Source organism: Rhinolophus sinicus, chromosome 8 (assembly GCF_057876585.1).
Source record: "Rhinolophus sinicus isolate RSI-liver-muscle chromosome 8, RSI-T2T, whole genome shotgun sequence".
NCBI classification, from domain to species: Eukaryota; Metazoa; Chordata; class Mammalia; order Chiroptera; family Rhinolophidae; genus Rhinolophus; species Rhinolophus sinicus.
Window position 1 is genome coordinate 20,910,787 of NC_142508.1, and position 27,867 is coordinate 20,938,653.

The 27,867-nt window shown below is 37.1% G+C and overlaps 3 protein-coding genes across 8 annotated transcripts in view; 2 read left to right on the plus strand and 1 right to left on the minus strand.

Annotated features, from left to right (window-relative positions):
• ASB15 (ankyrin repeat and SOCS box containing 15) overlaps positions 1–169 on the minus strand; it is a 47,902-nt gene extending 47,733 nt beyond the window's left edge. The window contains exon 1 of the mRNA XM_088799943.1: positions 89–169. The gene's annotated coding sequence lies outside the window, so the exon portion shown is untranslated. The remainder of the gene's footprint in view (positions 1–88) is intronic.
• On the plus strand, positions 151–14,371 carry NDUFA5 (NADH:ubiquinone oxidoreductase subunit A5). 2 transcript variants are annotated; one of them, XM_019750068.3, is made up of 5 exons: positions 189–289; positions 596–640; positions 4,217–4,333; positions 10,616–10,681; positions 13,289–14,371. In XM_019750068.3, exons 1-5 carry the CDS (start codon positions 269–271, stop codon positions 13,388–13,390), a joined length of 351 nt encoding a protein of 116 aa, XP_019605627.1. In that variant the 5' UTR covers positions 189–268; the 3' UTR covers positions 13,391–14,371. The 2 variants fall into 2 exon arrangements, with proteins under 2 accessions (XP_074171755.1, XP_019605627.1); XM_074315654.2 differs by lacking the exon at positions 10,616–10,681 and having other exon boundaries at positions 151–289.
• A 3,263-nt stretch (positions 14,372–17,634) lies between these two features.
• Positions 17,635–27,867, plus strand: part of IQUB (IQ motif and ubiquitin domain containing) — a 181,205-nt gene continuing 170,972 nt past the window's right edge. For 3 of the 5 annotated variants that reach the window (XM_088799942.1, XM_088799941.1, XM_019750074.3), the window contains exons 1-2: positions 17,635–20,310; positions 25,631–26,064. In XM_088799942.1, coding sequence (XP_088656068.1) covers positions 25,635–26,064 — 430 coding nt within the window. In that variant the 5' untranslated portion in view covers positions 17,635–20,310; positions 25,631–25,634. The other 2 variants (XM_019750075.3, XM_088799940.1) reach the window with 2 other exon arrangements.

Consider the following 27,867-nt stretch of genomic DNA (forward strand, 5'->3'; position numbering starts at 1 on the left):
AACAGTGGGAGGGTCAACAATCGACACGTAAAACACCCAACACAAACCCCTTCCGCCAAGTGCCCGGCTTGGAGGCCGGTGTACTCACTGCGCATGCGTCAAGTTTCCCTTTAGGATTGGCCGGGGCAGAGCCTTTGCCCCGTGGAGATCCTACGGGGGAGGAGCCAAGCTGTTTCCAAGGTGACTGACAGGCAGCCTCGGTGGTGGATTGAGCGGGTCTGAGCGAGGTTCCCAGAGGGCTGCGCGTGCTGGGCTAGTCGGCGCTGTCATGGCGGGCGTGCTGAAGAAGGTGAGGCGAGTGGAGGTCACTGGTGGGGTTTAGACCGTGGCGGTAGAGGCAGCTCGACAGGCTTGATCCTGCGGGTGGTGGCCGGAACTAGCGCGGGCGTGGCGGTGCTTTGACACTCGTTTTGCTCTGCCCTCAGGGGTGATTCAGTTTGGTGGCTCCGCACGGGGAGGCAGATAAAAAGCTCCGAACTAACGGCATTCAGAACTGTGGCTGGTTTTAGCGAGGGGATCGGTGGCTTTGCTTCTCCTTAGCGAGGTGCACGCGCCGACTGGTAAACAGCATTAAGCGTGTTTTGTTTTTCAACAGACCACTGGCCTTGTGGGATTGGCTGTATGTGAGAGTCCACACGATGTAAGTACCTCTTTTCTGTCTTCATTCCTTAATGTCCAAGGAAGACTAGAACTCTGTCTCTTTGTTTGTTAAAAGGCTAACGCGATATGGATATTTCAACGCCTAGAATTCCAGTTCAGCTGAGCTCCTGAGACAAGGACGATATATACTCTTATCTGATGCCTTTTGTTTGTCATGACCTCTTTCTTCAGCCATTTTGTTGTTGTTGACTCTTTCCGTGGCATTCTTGTGGCTTTAGTCGCTTTTGTGAGTGTCCTCCTAAATCTATGTCTGCATTTTCCACCTTTTTCCCCCCGCCTCACCTTTTCTGCTTCTCTAGATTCCGTACACTTTGGCTTCGTGAAGGTACCGCTCTAGCAGTTGCCCCTTTTGTCATCAGTTTTCCCTTTTAGTAGGTCTTTCCCATCAGTATTCAGACATGCTTTCATCTAAAAAAAAAACCCCAAAGACCTCCCTTGATCCTCTCTCTCCAGTTACCACTCTATTGCTGTCCTTCCCTTTATAGATGGTAAGTCAAAGGAGTTAATCTGTACTTAACTGTCTCCAGCTTTTTTATTCCCCTTTGAACACAACGCCAGTCAGGCTTGACCTGACTGTTCTTCTGTTTCAAGGTCACTGTAATATCGGTGCTGCTAAATCCAATTCTCATCTCCCTTTTCTCATCTTAATTGACCCAGTAGCAGCATTTGAAACATGTGGCACTGTTTCCATCAAGCACTCTCTTTGCTAAGCTTCAGGACATCGCAATCTCCTGTCTTTCTCCTGCTCTTTTTGCCTTCTCCCATTCTGGTTGTTCCTCGTATTCCGACTTCTAAATTTTGGAGTCCTAAGACTTAGTTCTTGGACCGTTTCTCTATTTATATTTGCTCTCTGGTGGGGTCTGGACACAGTCTAATGGTTTTCAGTACTAGCTTGTACACTGATATTCTTAGATTTTCATATCAAGCACTGACCTCTCCCTTTGCAAAACTTTTGTGTATGTAATTGTTTAGTGGACATCTCCACTTGGATGTCAGGCAGCCCAAACTTAACATGTCCAAAATTGGGTTCCTGATCTCCATAAAACCTGCTCTTCTTTTAGGCTTGCTCATCGCAGTGAATGTCAGTTCCATTCTTCTAATCATTTAGGCCAAAAACCTTGAAATCATCTTTAATTCCTTTCTTTCGCTCACACCCCACATTTGGTACGTCAGTAAATCTTCTGGGTTCTACCTTCAAAATATATCCCGATTTTGAATACTTCTCACCACCTCTTTTGTTGCTATCCTGTTTTCAGCCACCATCATCTCTGCTCTGAATAATTTCATGTGCTTCCTAACTGCCCCTCCCTTCTTGTCACTGCCTCAGTTTGATCATTTTTTCAACCAACTAAGTCAGCCTGCTAAAATCTAAGTCAAGTCGTGTCAATCGTTTCCTCAAAACCCTCCGGTGGCTCTCCATCTTACTCTAAATAAGAGTCCTTACTATGGTGGCCCTTCAGATCACTAGTCAACAAACTGTATTGTATTGATTTATCTTGTTTGTAGTCTCTCTCTAATTAGAATGTAGGTTTTCAAGAAGGGAAAGATTTTTGATTCTTTTATTCACTACTAGTACTATGACTAGCACATGGTATGTGCTCAGTAAATGTTTGAGTGAATATCTTATACTCATGAGTTCATACTGACTTTAGATGCATTATTGTCTAAAACTGAACGCATGGTTTTCCTTTCTAAATCTGTTTCTTCCACTGTGGACTCTATTTTTCTTGATAGTATCAGTTTTTCTATTCCGCAGGCTGGGAATTTAGACATCATGGTTGATACTTCCCTTGCTCTTACATCTTCATGTTCATTTCAGTGATGAGTTCTATTGACCCTGTTCTATAACAGCTCTCCAGTCTGACCTCTCTTTCCTTTCCCTACTGTTATCACAGTTTAGTCCCTTGCTCTTGTTTAGAGAATTGCAGCAACCTTTTTACTGGCCTTTCTGTCTGATTTCTCCATTTAACTCATTATTGCCAGTTAATTTTCTCGAAACACAGATCTAATTATACAACTTCCCTAAATCTTTTCATTGCCCACAGAATAGAGTCCAAATGCTTTAACGTGGCATGCCAAACCACTTGTAATCTGACTCAGTTTTTCTCCAGCCTTATCTCCTAACCATTTCCTATGTATCCTATATTCTAGCCATGTGCTGTCCAACAAAAATATACTACAAATAATAAATGTAAGCCATGTTTGTAATTTTAAATTTCCTAGGAGTCACTTTTTTTTAATAAAGAGAAAGGTGAAAGTTAATAATTTATTTTATTTAACGTATCCAAAAATTATCATTTCAATATATAATCAGTATAAAAATTAATGATATTTCGTAGTTTTTTTTATACTAAATATTGAAAATCCCAGTGACTATTTACACTTATAGCACATCTAAGTTCAGACTAGCCACATTTCAAGGGCTCAATGGCCAGATTTGACCAGTGACTCCTACCGTGTTTCCCCGAAAATAAGACCTAGCCGGACAATCAGCGCTAATGCGTTGTTTGGAACAAAAATTAATACAAGACCCCATCTTATTTTACTATAATATAATACATAATATAATACCAGGTCTTATATAAATTTTTGCTCCAAGAGGCGCATTAGCGCTGATTGTCCGGCTAGATCTTATATTCGGGGAAACACGGTATATTGAATAACACAGTTTAAGGAAAATGAAACTATATACTGATTACTTTATGTTCCCTGTATTTTCTGCCCTTCAATCCTATACATGTATTCTTTGTATAAATTGCCTTTTCCAACATCTTTAATTGTCCAAGCCCTACCATCCCTCCAGGTCTATATCAGATGCTGTCTTTTCTATGACCACTTCTCTGATATCTGCTGAAATGACTCTTTTCCCTATAGAATAATAAAGCTAACATTTATTGAAACTTAATGTGTGCCAGGTACTATTTATTGTCAGTTATATAACACTCTGTGAAGCAGATATTATTAATGCCCCATTTTAGAAAGAGGCCTTTCTATTTTCATACCCTTTGCTAAAATTAAGAAGAAAGGAGTCTAAAAAACCCTGCACAATTTGGATTATATGTTCTCGGACAAGCTCTACATTAGTATAGTAAAATAGCCTCTATTATAGAAATCATATTCAGATATATAAATAATGTATAATTATGCAGACTGCTTTTGTAAAATGATTTTTAGAAGTCCTGAAGTTTGGTTTGTTTATTCATATATAGTGAAAAAAAATATATATATATATATTCATGTGTGTGTGTGTGTATATATATATATATATATATATATATATATATTATATGAATAAAACTAGGTATTAGTGCCTATTGATTTTATACAATTAAACTAAACAAATTTCAAATTAAATGTGAAGAAATAAGAAAAAATTCATTCCTAAGTTGTAAAGGAGATAGGGCATAGATATGAAGAAATTACAGCAAGGACAACTTAAATATTTATTTTAAAAACCAGTTTTTATTTTTCCTTTTTTAACCTGTGAGACTTTTTAGTGTTCAATTAAATCTTTGGTGACTTTTAAAATGGAAATTTGTATGATTTGTCTTTTCAGAGGCTAAGACTATTGTACACAAAGATTCTTGATGTTCTTGAGCAAGTCCCTAAAACTGCAGCATACAGAAAGTATACAGAACAGATTACAAATGAGAGGCTGGGTATGGTAAAAGCGGTAAGTAACTGACTTGATTTTGTATTCTTGGATTTAATTATTCAATGCAACGTTTAACAAAAAAATCCAATTGCTTATTTTGCATATTCTACCCATTTGTTTATATTCTCTTTTCATTCCGTGCTTTTCTTCCTTTCTCCCTTTTATTCAGCAAACTCCTATTTACTGAGTGCTTTCTATATGCAAGACGCTATTGAATACTGGAGTGAAAGAATAAGATTCAGTCTGTTTCCTGAGTTAACACTAGCTGTTTCTTTTGCCTCTCTTCCCTATCCAGTCTTTTATTGATCTTTTACATTTTATCTATAGATATATCAATCTTAATCTCTTTTCTCTAATATCAGAGTAGAGAAAAAAGAAAGCAAAACAAAAATGTGTTGTGTTTAAAGAAAATTGTCAGAAATAACTTCTAAAAAGTGCTTTGTTGTAAAAATAAGAGGACCAAGTTAGTCACTTAACTACCAAAAATTTTATTGAGCATTGTTAAGGACTGAATGTTTGTGTCCTCCCAGAATTTATGTGGTAAAGCGCCCCCCACCCCCACCCCCAGTGGCTGGAACCTCTGTGGAAGTAATTAAGGTTAATGAAGGCATTAGAGTGGTGTCCTGATCCAGTAGGATTAGTGTCTTTATAAGAAGAGACACCAGAGAGCTCAGCCTCCCTGGGCCATATTAGGACACAGTGAGAAGGTGACTATCTGCAAGCCAGAAAGATGGCTCTCACCAAGGAAGCTACCCTGCTGGACCTTGACCTTGGACTTCCAGTCTACAGAACTGTGAGAAAATGGAAATAAATTTTCTGTTTTTTAAGCCACCCAGTCTATGGTATTTTCTTAGGGCAGCCCAAGCTGACTAATACAAGCATTTTACAGCTTCCAAATTAAAGGCCTTAGACAAGCACACAGCAGTCTGCTGCTAGTTCTTTTATACCAAGCTATATCGCACTATTATTAAATTTCCACACTAGCAGTTATTCCATGGACTTTTGTAATTATCCAAAATAGTATTCATAAACTCCAAAAATTATTGACATATGTGCAATAAGTGGTCTAATGTGGTGGTCTTATTATGAGATTGCCCAACTCGAATACAAAGATAATTCTTATCTTTTCCTTAGGTATATAGCAAAACAATGCAATTTGATTTGGAACTTTTATTCTGAACTTGGAAATTCTGGAAGTAATTTACAGAGTAAAATCTCTAAAGGGGAAATTAACATTTATTTTGATTGTGTGTTTCCCTTAAGGAAAATGGGCTAAGTCATCTTTTCCCATCAAAGAATAAGAAATTTCCCTTTTTCTTTTCATGAGTTGAATCTCTTCAGCTGTGTCTCTGATTATGTTTCTACTTTCCTTCTCCATAACCTTGTTCCCCTTTAATCATTTCTTCTCTATTTCTCTTTTTTGCCTCCCATTTTGTCATCTTTCAGAAAGCCTCGAAATGTATTTAACTTGTTCCTATTTTAAAAGGAAAAAAAAAACTATATTTCCCTTTATTTCTGACCTATTTCTCTTTCCTCTCCTAGCCAATGTCAACCAAAGAATAGTTCACTGTCATTACTTTCACTTATGAGTTGTAAAATCCTTTTTTTCTAACCTGTGCTATTTCAATTGCTTTATAAGTGATTGGTCTGTGTATACTTTCATCATACTTCATTGTATGTCCCACAGTGCCAAAAGTGAGGTGTTTCTTTTTTTTTTTTTCAGTACATAAAGCATGATGTCTTTCTACTTAAAAACCTTGCTATGGTTTCCTGTTCAGTGTTTCTCAAAGACTGAATTTAAGGATTTATGTTGCGCTGGCTGTGTGAAACTCAGCTAGCTATCTTTATCTGCATGATTTTGATGTACAGCCAAGTTTGGGAACCACCAATGTACATGATAAAGTCCTTAGCATGGATGGAAGGCCCTCCAAGGTCTGGCTCTAGGTTATCTTATTAATCTTGTCATTTCCTAGTTTGTACCCTATAGTCAGCAATACTGAACTGCTGGCAGTTATGTGAATTCCATGCAATTTTAGTTTTGTGTTTCTTTGTATTTTCTCTTCTCTTTTCCTGGAATGCCCTTATTTATCTGTCTGGCAGTTCTTTTCATTCAGCATTTATCATTTCCTCTGTGAAACCTTTTCTTCCCTCCATAAGTAGAGATTGACAACTTCCGTGCTTCTCTTCCATTGCACCCATCACACTGTGTTTTATTTATGTCTGCTCTACTAGTTCCGAAGTTACTTGAAAATAATGATTGCATTCATCTTTGCATCCCAAGGATCTTGTGTAACACCTGGCACTTATATAAGGTCCCTTAGTCCCTTAGAAATGTTTACTTATGCAAAAGGCTAGATACAAATGGTTTTTAACCACCTCAAGCGCTACATCATAGTTGTATTGCTGCTTTATGTTTTTTTGTTAAATTACCGGATTTTTAACCCCCCTTTCCCCCCATAGAGCCACACACAAATTCTTCAGTGAATATTGTTATGATTATAAAGTATGTATTTACTAAGCCTGAAATGGAAATAAAAGTAAATACTTTATAGATTATTTCAGGGAGATAGTAATAGCACATTGAGGAAAAGCATTGGTTTGTTAGCCTGTCCAAAGTCATGCTCTCTAATACTTATTTAAATAACGGTTGGCATCTTACCCATATTTTCTGTCTCAGTTTCCTCATCAATTACTTGGGTATTCTAATACCTACCTTGAACACTTATTGTTAGGAGTGAATGAGGTAATTTACATAAGTGCTTATTAACACAGTTGCAAGCATATGGCAAGCATGAAGTATATGGTACCTTATTGAGCTTAATGGCATTATGCCATTGGTTAATAAAAATCACATTATTGACTCACCATCAGTAAGACAAATTTTAAATTGTTTTCCTTAGCACAGGCTTTTCCTGGGATGAAAATCCTTGCCTTTTTAAAATCTTTATTAAATTTTTAGTGGCCAGTTAGCTCAGTTGGTTAGAGCGTAGTGCTGATAACAGCAAGGTTGCTGGTTCGATCCCTGCATGGGCCACTGTGAGCTGCACCTCCTTAAAAAAGAAAAAAAAAATCACTGGGGTGACATTGGTTAGTAAAATTATATAGGTTTCAAGTGTGTACTTCTGTAATACATCATCTATATATTGCATTGTGTGTTCACCTCCCAGAGTCAGTTCTCCTTCCATCACCATATATTTGAGCCCTTTTACCCCTCTCCCTCTTTACCCCTGTCTACCACCTCTTCTCCCCCCTTACTTTCTGATAACCTAACTAAACTGTTGTGTGTCTATGAATTTTTGTTTGTCATGTTCGTTTGTTGCTTTCAGTTTTATATCCCACATATGAGTGAAATTATAATGATTCTCTACTTTTTCTGTCTGACTTATTTCCCTTAGCATGATAATCTCAAGATCCATCCATGTTGTCACAAATGGCAGTATTTCATCTTTTCTTATGGCATCTTTTTCTTATGGCAGATCTTTCTTATTCCATCTTCTTTATTCATGTACCACATCTTCTTTATCCAATCATCTATTGAAGCTTACTTTGGTTGTTTCCATGTCTTGTCCACCATGAGAAATGCTGAGGTGAACACAGGGATACAAATATCGGTACGGATAAATGTTTTCAGATGTTTTGGGTAGATACCCAGAAGAGGGATTGCTGGGTCATATGGTAACTCTATTTTTAATTTTTTGAGGACTCTCCATATTGTTTTCCATAGTGGCTGCACCAATTTACATTTCCCACCAGCAGTGTATGAGGGTTCCTTTTTCTCCACAACCTCTCCAACACTTGTCTTGTTGATAATAGCCATTCTAATGAGGTGGTATCTCATTGTGATTTTGATTTGCATTTCTCTGATAGCTAGTGAAGTTGAGCATTTTTTCATGCATCTGTTTGTACGTCGTCTTGGGAGAAGTGTCTGTTCAGGTCCTCTGCCCATTTTTTAATTGGATTTTGTTGTTGTTGTTGAGTTATACAAGTTGGATATTAGCCCCTTATTAGAAGTATTGTTTGCAAATATATTAGAAGTGGTGTTTGCAAATATCTTCTCTCATTTGGTTCGTTGCCTCTTTGTTTTGTTGGTGGTTTCTTTTGCTGTGCAGAAGCTTTTAAGTTTGAATATAGTCTCATTCATTTATTTTTTGCTGTTACCTCCCTTGTCTTTGAGGTCAAATTCATAAAATCCTCTCTGAATCTAAGGTCTATAAGTTTAGTACATACAAGGTTTTCTTCTGTGCAATTTATTGTTTCACATCTTTGAAAATTTATATTTAGGTCTTTGATCCATTTTGAGTTAATTTGGTATATGGTGATAGCAGTCTAATTGTATTCTTCTACACATGGCTTTCCAGTTTTTCCAGCACCATTTATTGAAGATGCTTTTTTTCTCTCCCTTGTATGTTTTTGGCTCCTTTGTCAAAATTATCTGCCCATATACATGTGGGTTTGTTTATTTCTGGGTTCTCAATTTTATTCCATTGTTCTGTGTGTCTGTTCTTCTGCTAATACTATGCTGTTTTGATTGTTAGCGTTTTGTAGTGTAAGTTGAAGTTGCGGAGTGTGATACCTCCCCGGCCTTGTTCTTTTTTCTTAGTATTGCTTTGGCTATTCTGGGTCTTTTGTGACTCCATACAAATTTGATGATTTTTTGTTCTATTTCCTTAAAAAAAAGATGCTATTGGCATTTTAGTTCTGTTAGTCGTTGCTTTATATATTTTGGTGCTCCCTGCTTGGGAGCATATATATTGATAAGTGTTATAAATCTTGTTGTAATGTCTTTTGTAATTATGAAATGTCCATCTTTGTCTCATTATCTTTTTTATCCTCAAGTCTGTTTCGTCAGATACAAGTATGGCTATACCCACTTTTCTCTGGTAGCCGTTTGCTTTGAGTATCGTTCTACACCTATTTGTTTTGAATCTGTATGTGTCCTTGTAGCTCAGATGTGTCTCTTGGAGGCAGCATATGGATGGGTTTTGATTTTTAATCCAATCTGCTACTCTGTGCCTTTTTATTGGTGATATACAAGTGAAGACTTGGATGGAAGTGAAGGAACAAGCCATACAGATATCCTGGGTCAGCCAGGAGATGCCTTGAGGCAGGAACATGCCAATTTCTATAGAGGATATCTCTGTTTTTGTTTGTTTGTTTGTTTTCTCCCTCTTTCATTCTACTTATGGGCCAGAAACCAACCTGTTTACAACTTATTTACACTTGTATATGTATGTATAGGACATGGTTTATGGTTCTCAACAAGCTCATTATATTAGAAAATAAATATGTCATTGAATGTTTACGTAACTATATTAGCATTTCTTTTTCTAAAACTTTTATTGAAGAATAATGTACACAAAGAAATGTGCCGAAATCATAGAGAGCTTGATGAATTTTCACAAAGTAGTCATACCCATGTTAACACCAAACCAAAAGAGAGGACATTTCCAGAACACCAAATCCTCTCCTGTTCCCTCCAAGTTACTATCCTTCTCAAGATAATTGCTCTTCTGACCTCTAACACCATAGATTCATTTTGCCTTGGTTTTGAACTTTTTTATAAATGGAATCATCAGTTTATACTTTTTCGTGTCTGTTTTTTTCACTTAATATTACATTCGAGAGAATCATCTATGTTATGTATAGTTGTAGTTCATTCTCATTTCTGTGTAGTATTTTATTACATGTAAATACTATAGTTTATCCATTCTGTTGTATGTGGTCATTTGGATTGTTCCTATTTTGGGGCTATAATTTGTGATGCTGTGAACATTCTTGAACATGTCATTTGGTTAACTTACTATGCATTTCTGTTTGGTTTATACCTAGGAGTGGAATTCTAGGTCATAGGGTAGCAATTATTTTTAAAGCTAGTACTCTCAGAGGAAATACAGGAAATACTAAGAAAATAAAGTGGTATTTTAAAATGTGTATTTTAGGAAGACTGAATTAGGCATCATAATTCTTACCTTTGATAGACATGTCAGTAAGCATTTAATACTTTTTAATATTAAGACAGAAAAGCAATAAAATAGTAGCGAGATGAAATAAGTTTCCACCAAATGTTTGGTAAAAATTAGTGTTGATACAGCGGAAGAAAAATTAATTATATTTGTTATATTAAGTGCTTTTTTTTTATATATGGGTTTTTAAAATATAGGATATTAAAACATTCAGATATTGTGTTCCTGTGTTTGTGTGTGTGTGTGTGTGTGTGTGTGTGAGTGTGTATATATATATATATATATTTTTTGTTTGTTTGTTTGTTTGTTTGTTTTTTTTTACCCCCTTAAATTATAGGAACCAGATGTTAAAAAATTAGAAGACCAACTTCAGGGTGGCCAAATAGAAGAGGTGATTCTTCAGGTAAAGAAAAAGTTGAATATTTAGATGTTTGGCTTCTAATGTTCAGAGGTACAATGTATAGAGGCACAAAACTGACATTACAGGAAGAAAAGAAAACTCAGTTTCTTTGCTTATATCAACTCATCAAATATAAGACTAATCACACATAGAAAATACTTCTAATGTATATGTCAGTTAAATATTTATCATTGATTATAACTTGAATTATGAGGCTTCTGTTGGTAAGTTTGATACTCTGAATTTAATAAGCATGTTCTTGTTAGTCTCACCGTAGTTCATATTAGGAACACAATATTACTGTTATTTGAAGAATTTTTACTTATAGATACAAGTACTTGTAGGTTTTAAAGGCTTGGTAAGAATACTATAGTTTTTAATTAAACTAGGAGAAATGACGCTTTTCTTTTTTGTTGTGCATTTTTTCCCCAATTACCAGTAAAGTTAAACTTTTAAAATGTGTTCTTATATTTCATGTTTTATTACTTATGAGTATGTTTGCTCTTCATTTGTTTAGTGTTTTTCTTACAGATTTCTTTGAGTGTTTTTAAAAATAAACGATGTTAACCTTAATCGTTTGTACTTTTGCAAAAAATGCCTGAATTTTTTTTTGTAAGTCTGTTTTTGCCTTTTGATTTCAATTGAACAGTTTCTCCAATATGTAGAGGTTTTTAAAATTTTTATTTGGTCAGATCACCTCCCCCTGCACACCTTCTCCACCCCTCCATGCCTTCCCCTTATATAGGTCTGATAAATACTGTTCTGTTTCATTTAATTTTTACACTTTTTCATATTTTTCAAAAACGTAACTATTCTTAGATTTTTTGCCTTTTATCAAAGACAAATAAAAGGAAATACTGGATAGCATTAGGGACTAGGGAGGTATTTCACCAGCAGACATGATACTCAAAAGCATTGGTAGGTGGCTGTTAAAAGAGGAATAGGGCATTTAGACAGCTTTCAATGCGTGTACACTGTTTCAGTCGTTCAAATGCATGTTTTCATGGCCTTTTTATTTATTTGCCAGGTTGACTATAGTATTAGATGTAGTGTTATGGGAACTTGCTGCAGAGTTTAATTGTCCTCATCCTATTTCTCTTTCTTTTCTACCTGATTTCACTTTGATCATGACTTAGTTTAGTTGATACATTAATTTATCATGTAATTATATATCTAAAATATTGAGCTATTTTTCATTCTTTTTTAATACTAAGTCTTAAAAATCCGGTGTGCATTTGATACCAGCAGCACATCTGAATTTGAACTAGCTACATTTCAAGGGCTCACTCTGTAGTCACATGTAGGTAGTGGCTACCATCTTGGACAGCACATTTCTAGAGGGATACTGTGAGAGGAATGAGGAAAGGACAGTGTATTAGAAGCCAGAGAAGAGGAAGGGAGTGGGCAACGGGTCAGATGCAGCTGGGTCCAGCTCCTGGACGACCTCAGACCTCAGTGACGTTCAGAGCTAGATCCCCTCCCCACACTGGGCAAGGGCTTGGGGGCATAGAGAAAGCATGACCATTCAGGAAATCTAGGGCAAAGGGCAATCAGACAAACGGCCATCCTAAGGGATATTTTAAATCAGTATTTATGCAGTTTTCTCATGTCAGCATTAGTAAATACCTCTACCCCCAGATTTCCATTAATCTACTCTTGTTGATTATATACATTTTAGACTGTTACTGCTAGACTTAGATTGGCTGTTTTGCACCAGTGGCATAAATGGGGCATTGCCTTTTAACTTTACAGACTCTGATAGAACCTCAGCATTTATTTTGTGTTTGAATTCCGTTCCTGACATCCTGACAAGTATTCAAGAATGTCTTAAGTTGGCCAGAGTTGTCATCATAGGTCTTTTTGTTCTAGGAAAAAATATGAAATAAAAACATACCTAAAAATATATTTGTTAAAGGTGTTGTAAAATTGTGTTTGAAAGGAAAAATTGAATGTAACATAATCTGATTAAAAAAACTAATTCAAACAATAAATATATTTTTTGTGCAGCTATTTTGTTCTACATTCTATACAGCACAGTTTTACAAATTGTGGTCTCCAGTGATGATGGGTTATGAAATCAGTTAGGTGGGTTGTAACTAGCATTTAAAAACTACAATAGAAAATAGTGTATTTCAGCTATATAGTAAAGGTAATGATATTTTTAGTTTTGTTTGAGTTATATGTGCGAATTGTGGATCCCTTAGTAAAATGTATTTCTTTTCTTTTTTTAATTGTGGGCCAGTGTAAAATAAAGTTGGAAAGCTATTGATAAAGATGAAGAGACATACTTTTGATCCTCCAAAATTTGTATTCTGATGGTGAAACAGACAATTAAGATTGAAAACTCACCAGCTAAACTTTTGAACACTCTAATAGTAAATTTTAAACAAATAGAAGAAATCTAAAGCTGTCCTTTCTTACTTATGGTGATTGCATAGCTGTGAGAATTACAGTAATTTAATTAATGTTCAACATTTGGTGATGGAATGGCTTATTTAGGTTTTAATATGAAAGTAGGAGCTCTATATAGTTACATTTCAGTTATTAGTTATGGTAATTATCTATTAAACAGTATAATCAAATGATCTTTTTAAAAAATTTCATTAACAGGCTGAAAATGAACTAAGTCTGGCAAGAAAAATGATACAATGGAAACCATGGGAGCCTTTAGTGGAAGAGCCTCCTGCCAACCAGTGGAAATGGCCAATATAATCATGATTAAATGACTTGCGTGTTGACAGGAAAATGATGTAATTAAATGTTCTGTTGTATCAAAAACGTTTCCATATTATTGACATCTTATAATCAAAAAAATTGATATAGAACATATTTAGGAGACTTGTTAAAATTGATGATTATGTAATAGGAACTTACGAATCAGTTTTGGTTTATAAAGCATCATTCAAATTATTTCAAAGATGATATTTTTTTCAAACAGATGTGGGAGATTTCGAGGTTAATTAGAAAAATTCCTGTAGATTTCAATACAGAGGCCATGTTTGAAGTCTGAAGTATTTTTAGTATTCAGCACATCATTTAGTGTTTTTTATTCTGAAAAAAACCCAGAAAAGGTATTATTATTAGTAGTAGTATCATTATTATTATTATTATTGCTTACATAGGTCATTGTTTAAAGTGAAGTAGTAAGACTAAAAACCGTTAAATTAAAACTGCATTGTACAGTTGAGGAAATTGGTATTTGAAAGATTGCTTATTCATAGTGGTACCGTGTTTCCCTGAAAATAGGACTGGGTCTTATATTGATTTTTGCTCCAAAAGATGCATTAGGGCTTATGTTCAGGGGAGGTCATCCTGAAAAATCATGCTAGGGCTTGCTTTCCAGTTAGGTCTTATTTTCAGGAAACACAGTAGTTGGAAAAACTTTTTTTGTCTCATGTAAGAAGTTAGCTTTCTGACCCTCGCCCTTTAGTTTTCTTTATTAACCAAACTACATCAAGATAGAAAATTTCTGTAAAAGAGGAGATATTAAAAGTTTCTAAAGTTTATCTGGCATACAGATAGACTTACATTCAAAACATTTTCATATAGTTATAACTTGAAAGTGGAATCACTAAGTAGTTTTCACTAAGTTTCCAGTATAAATGCACCTGGATATCAAAAAAGATAAAAGCTAAAAGCTGTTCAAGGAAAGAAGCAGTTGACAAAAATAAAATTACTTCTCGTGTGTTCTCACCTTTTCTTTCTAGCCCCCTATGATTTCTAAGTATTCTGTTAAATTTGGTATTTCTTACCTTCAAAAATAGTACTTTTGGCGGGGGTGGGGGGTACATGCACGCGTGTGTATCCTGCTATTTCTTGTGGCAAGGCAGAATCTTTCAGAATGAGAAAAATAACTGTATTTTTCCCAGTATATTTCTCCCCGTATAGAGTTGTAAATTAAATGCTAAATAAATATTAAATGAAGTGGGTTTAGTTACTTTTTAGCAGTCAGACTATAAGAGAAAGCTTACATGGGGGAAGTGGGAAAAGCATTGGAGGGAGAGTTGGAAGGCCAGGGGTTCTCATTCCCATGGTTCTGGCACCATCATGAACTCCATGACTAAGTGGAGGCAAGTTGTCAACCTCAGAATGCCTGTTTCTTTCTCTGTAAAAGAAGTAGAATTTGTGATTTTTAGCTTTCTTTTTAGTTATAAATATTTGTTTTAATATATAATTCATTAGATTTATTAAGAAAATATCCTAAAGCATGTTTGCATAGATGCTGTCAAGCTAACTTTCTAGTCAATCATTTCTTTCAGTCCTTTGGGCACATAAAAACAAAGCTGCCTTTATGTGTCTTTGTCATACTTTCAGCCCCACTTCTCCCATTATTCTTGGGCGTCTTATATAAAGCGTCAGTGGCTGTTAATAAAAGGGGACCTTATTGATTTCTGCATTAGAAATGCTAGTTATAGAATAGGAGTAGTATTAGCAATAAAATAATAATAATAGCCAATGTTTGTTAATGTTTGTCCGGCACTGTTCTAAGTACTTGACTAATGTCACTCATTAAATCTGCACTCCAGCTCTAAGACTGCGATCCTGCAAATTATCTCCATTTTCCAGATAAGGAACCAGAATCCAGTGTGAGTAGTGCTCCCCTGCAATTGTGCAGCATGGGGATCTTGGAGAAACTAAAGCACAGAGATTGTATAACAACGTACCCAAGGTCACAGCTATTAAGCTTCTCACCTTACATTTTGCCTTGTGAATACTTGGCATGCTGGCGGTCCTGCCCGTACTGTGTGAGCTGCACCAAAACAACCTAGATCCTGCTCTCCTGACTTTATCAAAGAACCTATAAAGAACACATATGAGCATGTGTAGTAAACTAGACTTCATCTCGTGCGAACATCTTCACCTGGATCACAGGCAGCCAGTGGGTGTCTGAAGGGCATTGCAGTGTGGTCCATCCTTTTACATTTACCGACTGCCATTCCAACTGCCCATACGCTTTCCGGTTGCTTCCTATGAACTTCCCGATTAAGCTTTCCTAATCAATTGGAGATGATTCTTCTATTTAAAGATCTTCAGTGTTGCTAAGTGGCTTTTAGACTAATTTGAGTAATTTTCCCATTTCAGAATGGCCCATTTCAGTTTTTCCTAGCCTCCTCATGTTTTATTCAAATTAATTACCATACTCCAGACACTTTAAAAGAAAAACTAATCCATTTGAGCTTTGTAAACAAAGAAAATGGCGGCAAAATTGATGCCTCCTTCTAGCTGTGGACTGAGTGCAGAACATTCAAATTTCTGAGTATTCTGTTCTTTGGGATGAAAATGGCTTGTATCTGAATAACCATAAGACTTCATTCAACCTGTAATGATTTCGATTGTGAAGGGAAGTGATGATTTCATAAGGATAACAGGTTTGATGTTATCCTGTCAAAGTACCTATAAAGAACAAATACGAACAGAAGTAGTAAACTGGATTGTGACACCAACTTGGAGTAAGGTTCAGCTCTGGGGGTTGCCATCCTTTACACCAGGCGAAGTTGGAGTAGTCTGTCACCTGAATAGAATGAATATGATGCCATTAGTGGCAGCCATCGTGTCACCAGGCCTCCGGTTTCACTGTGTCCCATCACTGTTACTCTCCCTCTCCCCTTCCTTGCCTTTCCCTCAGATTTGAGTGATGGAAGAAGCTTATTCTGATTGTCTTCCTTTTTCTAATCCTAAAGTGCAGTTAGCAAGGTGAAGCTGAGCTTTTTGTTATAATGCAAAGCAAGTTTATTTGCACGCACAACAATGAGGATTAGGATACCAGATAAAAAGCAAGCAGTCTTTTGTCAAATGGAGATCTAGATTCTTAAGTAGCTGACTTTGGGACTTACTACAATGGAAACTTGCCCTGTTGTCTTTAGAGGTTATGTTTCCTCACCTGATGCTTAAGCAAGCATTTCAAAGAGGTCTTCCCACTGTTCCAGTTCTTCTAATTCCATCTGACAGCCACAGTGGTATTCCAGATAGATAGTCTGTGTTCTTCCATTTTCCCAGGAGTTCTATGAAGACATGAGTTCAGTTTCACTATTCTGAGAAACCAAGACCTCCAATCTTGCAAGACCTTCCTTAACATGTTCTCCAACAGGAGTTGACTTTGGAGCTCGTATGCCATTTCCCCAGTTACCTATATCAAGCCTCATGCTTTCTTTTTCAAAGGGAGAAAACCAACAATATTGTGTATGAGAAAATTTGCACATATAGGCTAATACCAGCTTTTTCTTCCCAGCCTCCATAGTTAATATAAAGAAACAGAAGTGAAAGAACCCTCCCATACAAGTGTATTGTAAGGATCTGGGGTAAAGTGCTAAGTCGCTGAACCATGAATGCTGTTTGCGTCTGAGGGCAGAATTTCCTTTAAAACTTGGCTCTCAATGGGATTACAACCTGTGCTACAATAATAGTAATACTCTTTGAGGAAAAAAGTAAATGAGAAGATAGGAGTTTAGAAGAGGATGAAGAGGTTTATTTTAAAAAGAATTCACAAGAAATCAAAGTGGGGATGTGACATGGGATTTGAATTATTGATGGGTACTGGAGAAATTTATTCCATTCTTTATTTAGAGGTAACAAGCCAAACCTAGTTAGTGAAAATAAAGTAGTGAGAAAAGTAATGAGTTGGCATATGCTACCTGCAAATCCCAAAGTCTTAACACAAAGAAAGTTTGTTTCTTACTCATAGGAGTATACATGTCTGATGAGGGTTGACAGTGTTCAAAAGAGTCACAAGGGATCTGGGCTGAGGATGGCGCTATGTCAACATGTGCTACAACACGGGCAGAGAAAGGGAACGTGACACATCACACAGAGCAACAAAAGAAAACCAAGTTTAAAAAAAAGATTTTGAATGTGCTGTAGAACTCAAATTTATCTTGCCATGCATTGCTAATAATGAATTTTCAGAGATCTTTAGGTTTATATTACCAGCTAATTTTTTGCAGTGTGTTTAAATGTAATTTATGGTGAAATAGGTTTTTTTCTGTATATGACTCTGTAAATGAAAAGCATTGCAGAGATTCTTTTTTGGGATTTCTCATGATCTTCAAATATTTTTTTTTTCCAGACAAACTTTTTAGGCATTTATAAAGATAAACATTACTATTTTATGATAGAATATTTCATTTTACTCTTTTTTTTTCTTCCCCTTTTCCTGTAACAGGAGAGTTGGTTCTTTTTCTCAGGGTAAAACAGATTGAAAATTTCCTATCTAATTTCCAAACTCCAAATATGTTGAAAACAGAATATTTTTTCATAACTCATTGGACGTAAAGTCTGACCAGAATTGACATAAGGCGATTAGTGGTCTTTATCATACTTTAATGTGAATATGAATATATTTTGCCACATAACTATTAATGTATTTGATTCTGCTTCTCTAATTCTACTTCTCCAGCCTGACTGAATGTGTCACAGAATACACCTTTCAAAAATGGGAAAAATCCCGATTTTCAAACATCTGTCCCTATGATTTCAGAAAAGGGACTATGGATATGCTATCTATTTCCAGTCTCTTAACAAGCTCATGATCCAAATTTATGATCCAAATTTAATACATATAGATAATTTCCAAAGCATAATTTGAAGTCCTTGTTTTTCTAAATTCTAATATTTTTTTCCTAATTCATTTACATCAAAATACATTTTAGCCTGAAGTAACAATGGGAAATACTTTGATATGCTTGATTTCATAAAGCCACTAGGTAGCATCTTTGTAAAAATAAAATCACATTAAGAGAAATGTTTATTTTGTAAATAAGTGCTGCGATAAATAAAGACATATTTCGTGAGAAATAAACATAACTCATTTGGGGCAATAAATCCTGAGAAAATGTATAGGTTTATTGTGAAAAGTGAATGGAAAGTGATATAAAATTACGTTTCCACTTTTAGAATGGAGAGTTTTTCCTATTGGTTGTGTTCAGCTTGCATTTACATTCATTTTATGTAACCAATTAACTACAGTATATATTTGTGTGCGTGTGTGATTTTGATGTGCTACAGTAATAATCAGAATGGACTATCTGGGAAGCCTACCAATTAAGTTAGGCTCACGTGGTTGTTTAAAATCATCTCCACAGAAAACTATACATAAAACGTGAACAGATCGTGGGTATCTAGTCACATTTAACACTCTGAAGTACTTAAAGTTCTTTACCACCTTGTTTTCTTCCTTTCATCTTCTGCCTCTATGTCTAAACCTAGTTTTTTTCATACTGTCCCTAACGTGGAGGGCAGTGGATGATAAATTTTAAAGAGGAGACCCAGAAAGTTGAGTGTTTAAAACCAATGGAATTCTCATTTCTAGTAAAATTAAGATATTGTGATTTTGGAGATGGGGGTGGGGGTGTGTTTGGAAGCACTTGTCTGCACACCTCTGATCACACTTGCTTTACCCATGAAAGATTAAACCTAGTGTTTATCTGAATGGTCCTTTCCCTCCTTTTGTCTGGTCTTCATAAATATGGATTCATGCAGTGATTTAAATACATTTGCTTTATTTAAAGTCATTAAAGCCAGTTTTATCTGAGACTATAATATGTATTTTTCTAGTATATTTTAAAGTAGGATGACTGAAAAAACGACATTGGACATTAGGAAGTTATGGGAGATGAGAACACAATTTCAGTAGAATTGATACAAAGGAGGGAAGACATTGAACATTATGAAGGAGTGATGGACCTGTACTATATGTGACAACATTTTTAATTTTATTACCTTAACCTTACAACCTTTTTAAATAGCAAAGGATGTTAAACAAGGAAGCACAAATAGTGGTTTAAAATTGAGGCTCTGGATTCAGACTGCTGGGTTTAATCCTGGCTCCCTCACTAAACCTCTCTAAACCTTTTCCTCATTAGCAATGTGGGGCTAATTACAGTTTTCCTTAAAATCATTGTAAGGATTAAATTAGAAATATAAAGTGCTTAGTAACAAATAATAAATGTTAGCTATTATTATGAAATAGACACTATGTTTGTTACTACATTTGCAATGGGAACATAACTTTCCCCCAATAGTTTAAAAACTTCAAGTTGAATAATTTATAGTGATAGGAAAATAAAAAACCTTTATAATTTAGTGATTAACAAAAGCTTTGCTTCTCCTGACTTAAAAGAGGAATTATTTAGTAGCTCCTGTCTCCCTTTTCTCTTTGGATGCCAGGAAGTCAAGAGACAAGTTCTAAATTTAACAAAAGTAGGTAGGTACCTACTGTTGTATTGTGTTCTCCTTTGTCAGTCTTTCCTCTCATTTCATATTTATATTTTCTGTAATCCTGATTTTTTTATATCTGTAAGGGCAAACACAATGTTTGGCTCGGAGAACTGTGCCCTTTCACAAGTGTTAGAAGGGACCTTGCAGAGTGATTAGAGTCCAGTAACTGAGGTCTAACGAGTGGGTAACAACTCTCCCCGCCCCTTGCCCCGCCCCACCCTCCCTCTCTCGCCGCCTGGCTCCGCCCCCTCCATTCCAGCGCGGGAAACGCCTCTTCTCGCGGGAGCGGTGCGGAGGCGGGAGGAGGTGGTGCCACGGTCGTTGCTGGGATACCGCCGGCAACAGACTCCGAGGGCGGACGCTGCTTTCTAGGAGCTTGAGGAAGCACTGCGACCGGCGTAGCTGCGTTTCTTGGTCAGGTAGGAGGACAGATCCTGGCTGCCCTCTGCTGGCTCGGCCTAGACCGGCCTTGAGTCAGTGTCTGCAGCAGTGGATGCCGAGGACTGTGTGCCGGGCGCTTTTCCCGCCTGGACCCGGGACTGCTTGGCTCGTCGGGAATGTGCCACTTGTACTTTAAAATCCGTGCACAGCATCCCTTCTTTCTTGGTTCCATTTCTGGCCCCGCAGCTCTGATCTGGGATTCGGAAGCAGCAGCAGCAGCGAGCTAGGAGGCGTACCTCCCCTCCCACCCCTAGGGCTTTTCACCTTCATAGTGTAGCAACAAGATGTGTGTGTAACCCAGACCTGGCATTAGAAAATGTTCAGCCTTCCATGGTGACCGTTTTCATTCTTTAGTAACTAGGGGGCTTACAGACTTGCCTCACTGGCTCTCTCTCCCTCCTCTCCACCCGTGGTCTTTGCCCTACCGCTTAAAACCCTTTAAAACTCACACATCTATTTGGTAGAAGGCAAAACTGATCCCTGCCTTCCTGCTTACACTAACATTCTAGATCTGTCAGTGACATCATGCTTTTTTGGTGAAAGGGGGACTTTTCTGTATGCAATCATAGAGACCGCTTTGCCTTTTTAAACAATTTTTAAAGATGAAAACATTTATTTTTGAATAGATGATACATAAACCTGACAAAAAGTTGAAACAGCAGAAGGAATGAACAGTGAAAATCTGCCTTCCCCCCACGCACTCCCCCACCGCGTCGTCCTCCAGTTCACCTTCTAGAGAAAGTCTGTGCATGTATGAATATACTAGTGGTGCCTGTAACACTGTTATACATACCGGCCTGTGCTGTTGGAGGTCATCAAGAGGATGTGACTGGGTTGACCCTGGAACTGGGCGGAGGAATTGGAGGTTCCTTACTCCCGCCACTGTCGCTTGGAGGTTCTGCCCACTGGTCCCGCCCTGTAGTAGCAGGTGCTTCAAGGATGAAAAGAGTTCTTGAGAGAGTAATGTGCTGTTGAGACCATCTGGTCTGTATACAACTCAGCCTGGTTAAGGCCTCTATATAAACTCTTAAGATTTTGGTGGGGATTGCAGAGATCTACTTACTCCTTTTGCAGCTGCTCAAGACAAGCCTCCTACCTAAATTCGGTAGCTTATTAAAACTGCCACTTACTAACGAGTGGTCTGCCTCTTTTTTCAGTTTCTCCTTCTCTTACACGGGGCAGGGGCAGTTTCTGTTTTTTCACCCCGGGAGCTCTGGCGGTTGCTCACCAACAACTTTGCTCCTTCACTTAATTGGATCAGATGGTATGTAGCCTTTAGAATTGGCTTCTTAGCATAATTCAAGATTCATCCATGTTGTTGTGTGTATCAGTTTATTCCTTTTTATTGTTGAGTAATAGTCCTTTAAAAAAGATAAGTTTCTTGGATACTTTTTTTTTGGGGGGGAATATTGGGGAATAGTGTGTTTCTCTAGGACCCATCAGCCATCCAGCCGCCCCAAATAGTATTCCATTTTATGAATGCATCACAGTATGTGTATCCGTTCATCAGTTCAGGATCATTTGTATTTCAAGTCTCTGGTGATTAAGAATAAAGCCTTTATAAACTTTTGTGTACAGGTTTTGTGTGAATGTAGTTTTTCATTCCACTTGGGTAACGACACAGATTGCTGAGTAATATGAAGTGTATGTTTAATTTTATAAGAAAACTGACAAACAGTTATCCCAAATCCTATGCCAATTTTCATTTTCACCATCAAGGTATAAAAGCTACTTGTCTTCATACTCACAAGCTGTGGGGACAGAGTCCCAGAGAGCAGTTTCCAGGCTCTCGGCCTCACATGGAAAGGTGCTGGCTCGGTTATTAGACGGCCATCAGCTGTAATCAGATGGCCGTCCGCTGTGGCTGGGTGGGCATCAGCTGTCACTGGTTAGCCATTAGCCACTGATATAACTGCCGTGGGTAAACTAGCAAGGGCGGATAGCAGTTAGCAAGGGGTTGATTGGTTGGCAGAGAAGCAGACGGCGGGTTGCGGCTAGCAAGTGGGGTTAGCAAGCACGGATGGCGGATTGTACATCGTGTGGATACTACTTCCTGTGTCTTGCCCGGCCGCCAGCGAGACTGGGGTGCAGGAAGACCGCCTGTTGGGATGCTGGCAGATGTTTGCTTTTGTGTCTCCACCAGCTGCCAGCAGGAATATAGTGGTATGAGCCCCCTATCCATGGCTCCATTGGTATTCCTTTATGGCCTCACCATATCCTGCGTTCTTGTGCAGGGAGCGGGACCAGAGTCCCTGCATGACGCTAGCTCTTGATATTGTTGGACTAAAAAAATATATTAACTATTGTAATAGGTGTGTAATGGATTCTCATTGTGATTTGAAGTTGCCTTTCTCTAATGTCTAATGACGTTGAGCATATTTTCACATCCTTATTCTCTGGGCCAGGACTAGAGTAAGGCAATTGAGGCAACTAGGTCCAAAATTTTAGGAGGCATTTCTTCTCAGTGCAGGCACCACACTTACCTAGATCTGGCCCTGCTTATTTGCCTTCTATGTATGTTCTTCAGTGACATGTCTTATTGAAATCTTTTATTTAAAAAAAATTTTTTTTTTATTGAGTTTGAGAGTTTTCTATATATTCTGAATATAGGTCCTTTATCAGATATGAGTTTTGCAAAAAAATATCTCCTACTCTATGGCTTGTCTTTTTCTTTTAGTTGTGTCTTTTGAGCAGAAGTTCTGATTTTGTTGCTGTTGCTGATTTAGAAGATGCCATCTTTGCCAGTTTAGAGGGATGATGGCTCGACAGATAGAAACAAGAGCATTACCTCAGACTCCAAAAAAGGGCAGATGAATCCGTTGCTAGGAGTTAGGGCTTCTTTATGATACTCTCTTTCTAATCAGGCCATAATCTCTGTTATGGGAGAAAATAACCAAAAGGAAAATTTTTTTGTGGGTGAAGGCTTAAGAGCTTTCTTGAATTTTTTTAAAAATTGAATTTTTGTTCAGTTTTATCTTATTTCACTTTTTTCCCTCTTTATTGTAGATAGAAACAAGAGCATTATCTCAGACTCCAAAAAAGGGCAGATGAATCCGTTGCTAGGAGTTAGGGCTTCTTTATGATACTCTCTTTCTAATCAGGCCATAATCTCTGTTATGGGAGAAAATAACCAAAAGGAAAATTTTTTTTTGGGTGAAGGCTTAAGAGCTTTCTTGAATTTTTTTAAAAATTGAATTTTTGTTCAGTTTTATCTTATTTCACTTTTCCCCCTCTTTATTGTCTTGGAATTTTAAAACTTTATTTCAGTTATTTTATTTGTTGTACTTGAACTTTGACTATGCATATTTAATTTAACAAAGTCAAGGGTTAAGCATATCATATCCCCCAATTTTGTAAACAGTATAAGGATTTGAAAACAGTTTATTCTCATCTTTCTCTTCCCAATTACATCTTTTGTCTAATATTTTAATTTTCTACTATTATTTTGTGTTGACAATATTTGTTTGGGTTTATCCATATATTTAAGACTTATTTGTTCACCTTTCCTTTTTGCTCTTCGGATTTCCTTTGGGCCTATTTACCTCCTCCTTCAAGTGTATCCTTTAGAAGTTCCCTTACAGCAGATACCTTGGTGGTAAGTTATTTGTAAATGTTTCTATTTCTTTCTTGAAAGATAGTTTTGTTGTGTGCACTATTTTAGGTTGATAGTTGTCTTATTTTAATTAGCACGTTGTTGCTTGTGCGTTGGCTTCTGCTTTTCTGCTGAGAAATCTGCAGTGATTTTACTTTTCTTTGCTCTGTATTGATGTCAGCAAATTAATATAATTCAAAACAGTAGGTGGTATGTTCGTTATCACTGCTTGCTTTCTGGACCTCTTCTTTGTTATTCCATAATTTAATTACAATGTATATGGCTATGAATTATTTTTATTTATCCTGTTAGGTATAGATTTATGTTGTGCTTCCTGAATCTGTGGTTCTACATTTTTCATCCGTTTTGAAAAATTCTCAGCCATTACCGTTTTAAATATCTCTTTTCTTCCATCTTTCTGTTTCCTTCTGGGACTTTAATTTGACATATGCTCGATTAGGGCCTGGCAGACTTTTTCTGTAAAGGACACCACAGGCCACATGCAGTTTCTGTTGCATATTCTTTGTTTTCTTTATTTTAGCAATATAAACCCATTCTTAGCTCACAATAAGATATATGCTTAGCAGAAAAATATACTGTACCTTTTCTCTTTTCTATGGCTTCTAATCTCTCATATTTTCCACATCCTTATCTCTTTGAAGCATTCTCTATAAAAATCTCTTTATTTATTTTCCAGTTTACTCATTCTCTCTTCAACTCAATTCATTGAATTCAACACCTATACGTTTTTATTCCAGATACTCTTCTTTTTTTGGTAGTCTGTCATCTAGTAGCCAGAGAACTTCACTGACTAAGGTTAATATTTTTTTCCATAAGGATTTGTGCGTAAAGTAGAAGCCCCAAACACAGCTTCCCACCCCCCTGCCCCCCACTACTGTTCCAAGTTTTCATCTTCCCCATGCTGGTTGCCACAGAAATCAGCCTGGAGTCCACTCCCTCTGTCCCCCCTTCCTGGCTGCTAGCTTCTGCTGGCAGCTGCCTGCTGGCTGCCTCCTCACTCCTCTGAACTGCTCCTGCCTTTGCAGCTTGGTTCTGGGCCGCCCTGGTCCACCCTGACCCCAGCCCTTGGACACTCACTGTCACACTGTTTCCTGAGCCAAAGCTCTTGGTTGCAGGAGCTCAGGCCCCAGTCAGCTATAAGATCAACCCACATTTGTTTGTTGGTATATTTTGTTTTGGGGGGCAGAGGTCATTGGAGACGTCTGCTACCACTCTTGCGAGCAAAGCTGCTTCAGGGAGTGTGTACTACCTAGGATATAGTTGCTGTGTGAACTGTCACGTTCCTTGAGCTTCTAATCAATTGTAATGCCAGAGCATAAATCCTGTGCTAGTTTTGTATTCAGAAAACAGTTATTCGAAAAGTCCTTCTTTCACAAACATTTACTGAATAAGGAAGAGATGACAATATATTTTTCAACAGTTTTCAATATGTCCTTCACAGAAGCTTTCTCTCACATTGTGCTTTGAATTTCTCTTTCTGGTATACTTTTTTCACTTTCTGTCGTGTTCTTATTAAAAATTCACTGATGTTTTTACCTGATGACATTACTAAGATAATCAATATTTAAAAAAGTACTGAGCACCATTATAGTATATTATGACCATTACTGTATGCCAGCAATGAATTTAATATTTGGTATAGAAGTTTTTATGTACAGTAAAAGTGTTTATGTTTCTCAATTCAGGAAAATGTCTGATCAGGAGGAAGAATTTACTGCTCAGAATATTCCTGATGTGACAGGAAAAAGAGAGGGTGCTTATGAAACGATCACTATTCCAGTTCCCTCAGAAGACCTTACCCAGTCAGATCAAACTGAAGACAATGAGTCTGAACCAGAACCATCTGGTGGGGGCCATGAAGCGCGTTCAGAGGCGCAGAATGACCAGAGCGCCTCAAGCCCGGAGATAAATGATGAAGAACATCTTCTGGAAGAGATTATGTTACCTGAACAAGTTTTGGATTCTCCAGTATATTCTGAAAGGCACAGTCTAAGTCAATTGGATAATGCAATGCAGTCAACCAAACAGCAATCAGAGGATTATCATCTGACATTTCTGGATAAAATAAAGGCTGTAAAGGAATCTCTGAAAACATCAATGCAACATTCCTTAGCGACAGGTATTACCTAGGGAAGACAGGATAAAGCTATTTGTTTCCCTGATTTTGAAGAATGGTTGCTTTTTCTTGTTTGTTTTTGCTTAAAGATTTATTTTATATTTGATGTGACTTTCCCTTTATCCACCAAACTTCTCTAGCTATACCTCTTGAAATCTCTTAACTATGTAGGAAGCTTGTCTATTCTCCAGTATCTACTCTCCTTAAATAAGTGAGCATCTTTAAATTTTAAAGGATATTTATCTGTTTTTCCCAAATAACATAGGTTTTAAAAATGTGTAGGGAGCTTGGGAAAAGATGGACACATTCTTGAGTATAATAGTAATTTGTTTGCATGCCAGTTTGGAATTAATTGGACCCAGCTAGCAAGTGGTAGGATAGGAACTTCAGACTTCCTAGTTTCCTATCCAGTGCTCATTCCACAAACCATGTTGCTTGTACATAGTTCCAAATTTCTGTGTAATGTTACCTTATATTTATCTTCAGAAAAGCTACTGTCTTTCATTAGAGGTTCATTTTAAGGATATGATGTTGATGGCATGTAGCAGTTACTACTACATTGTTGGTAAAGCTCCAGGGGGAGCTGCAAGAAGGCGTTACACAGGGAACCATCCTGCGTGCATGGTTAACTGACTGCTCCTACCCCTTGCCCCCAAGTTTTGAGAGAGTTTCCATTCATAGGGTGGAGAACATGGGCCATCGGTTAACAGCAGTAACAGCAGCTTAGTTTGGTAAAGTGTTGCTTTTGAATCCAGTGGGGTAGTTTACCCTGGTGTGATATGTGCACATAAGTAAAGCGTAAAAAGGAGGAAGGAGAAGAAATTAGTCAAGCTCAGTTATACATAACTGAGACTGTTATTCTTCAATTTCCCATAATTATTCAGTGTCAATTTGGGCTCCATTTATTCATATTTCTGGGATTCCCTGATATTATAGCTTGTATCAAACACTTGGTGGTTTAAAAAGTTGTCTTGGTCCTATAGTTTCTGAGACTCACACATTCCCTAACGCCCTGCTCCTTCCCAAAGCTTAGGAAGCCACTGCTATGAAAATTTTAAAATATATTTATCATTGAATTTTGAATCCAAAAAACAGTTTAAGTAGCCTTTTGATAATGTAACATCTGTGAAGGTGTTCTTTCTGTTGACAGGGAACTGTGAAACAAGTTTTAACAACTTTGAAGTACCTTAGCATCAGCCATGCCTATTTGAATATCATCCTGGAATTACCAACAGATGTCTTGTTTAGCTTGATGAAAATTGTCATGTCAGGCATCGAGAAATACACAACACTTTTTTGGCCTACAGTGTGTACTCTATACTCCATCTTACTAATTACTTCTTCTCCATTAAAATTTAAAGTCTGCAAGATCTAAAAGAGGAAAGTTTACCCCATAAGAATTAGTTTTCACATACTGTATTTCCTTCCTATAATTTGTGAACAGATAATCTTTCTACAATAGCAGTTTTTCTTTGTTTTTAATGTGTCTTGATTTCTTGTCTTATAAAGTGGGGCGTGCACAGGTCATGCTCATTTCTAAGTTCAGGGCCCTCCAGGTGTTAGGGTCCCCTTTTCTGGTACACACTACACAAACATGCTTGGTTTTCTGAGATGTTTTCTATGTTTATATCTGAGTAACATGTAGCAGATATTGGGATCCTTCAAAGCAGTGTAGCTTTATTTTCTATTTCTTGTGGTATTCTGAATGAGGAGGTAATCCTGAATGTGCACCGACCCTCATGCCAGGGAATTAGAAGAGATCTGAACTTGGAGCTGGAGTTGTGTTCAGTTCTTGAGATTTGAAGT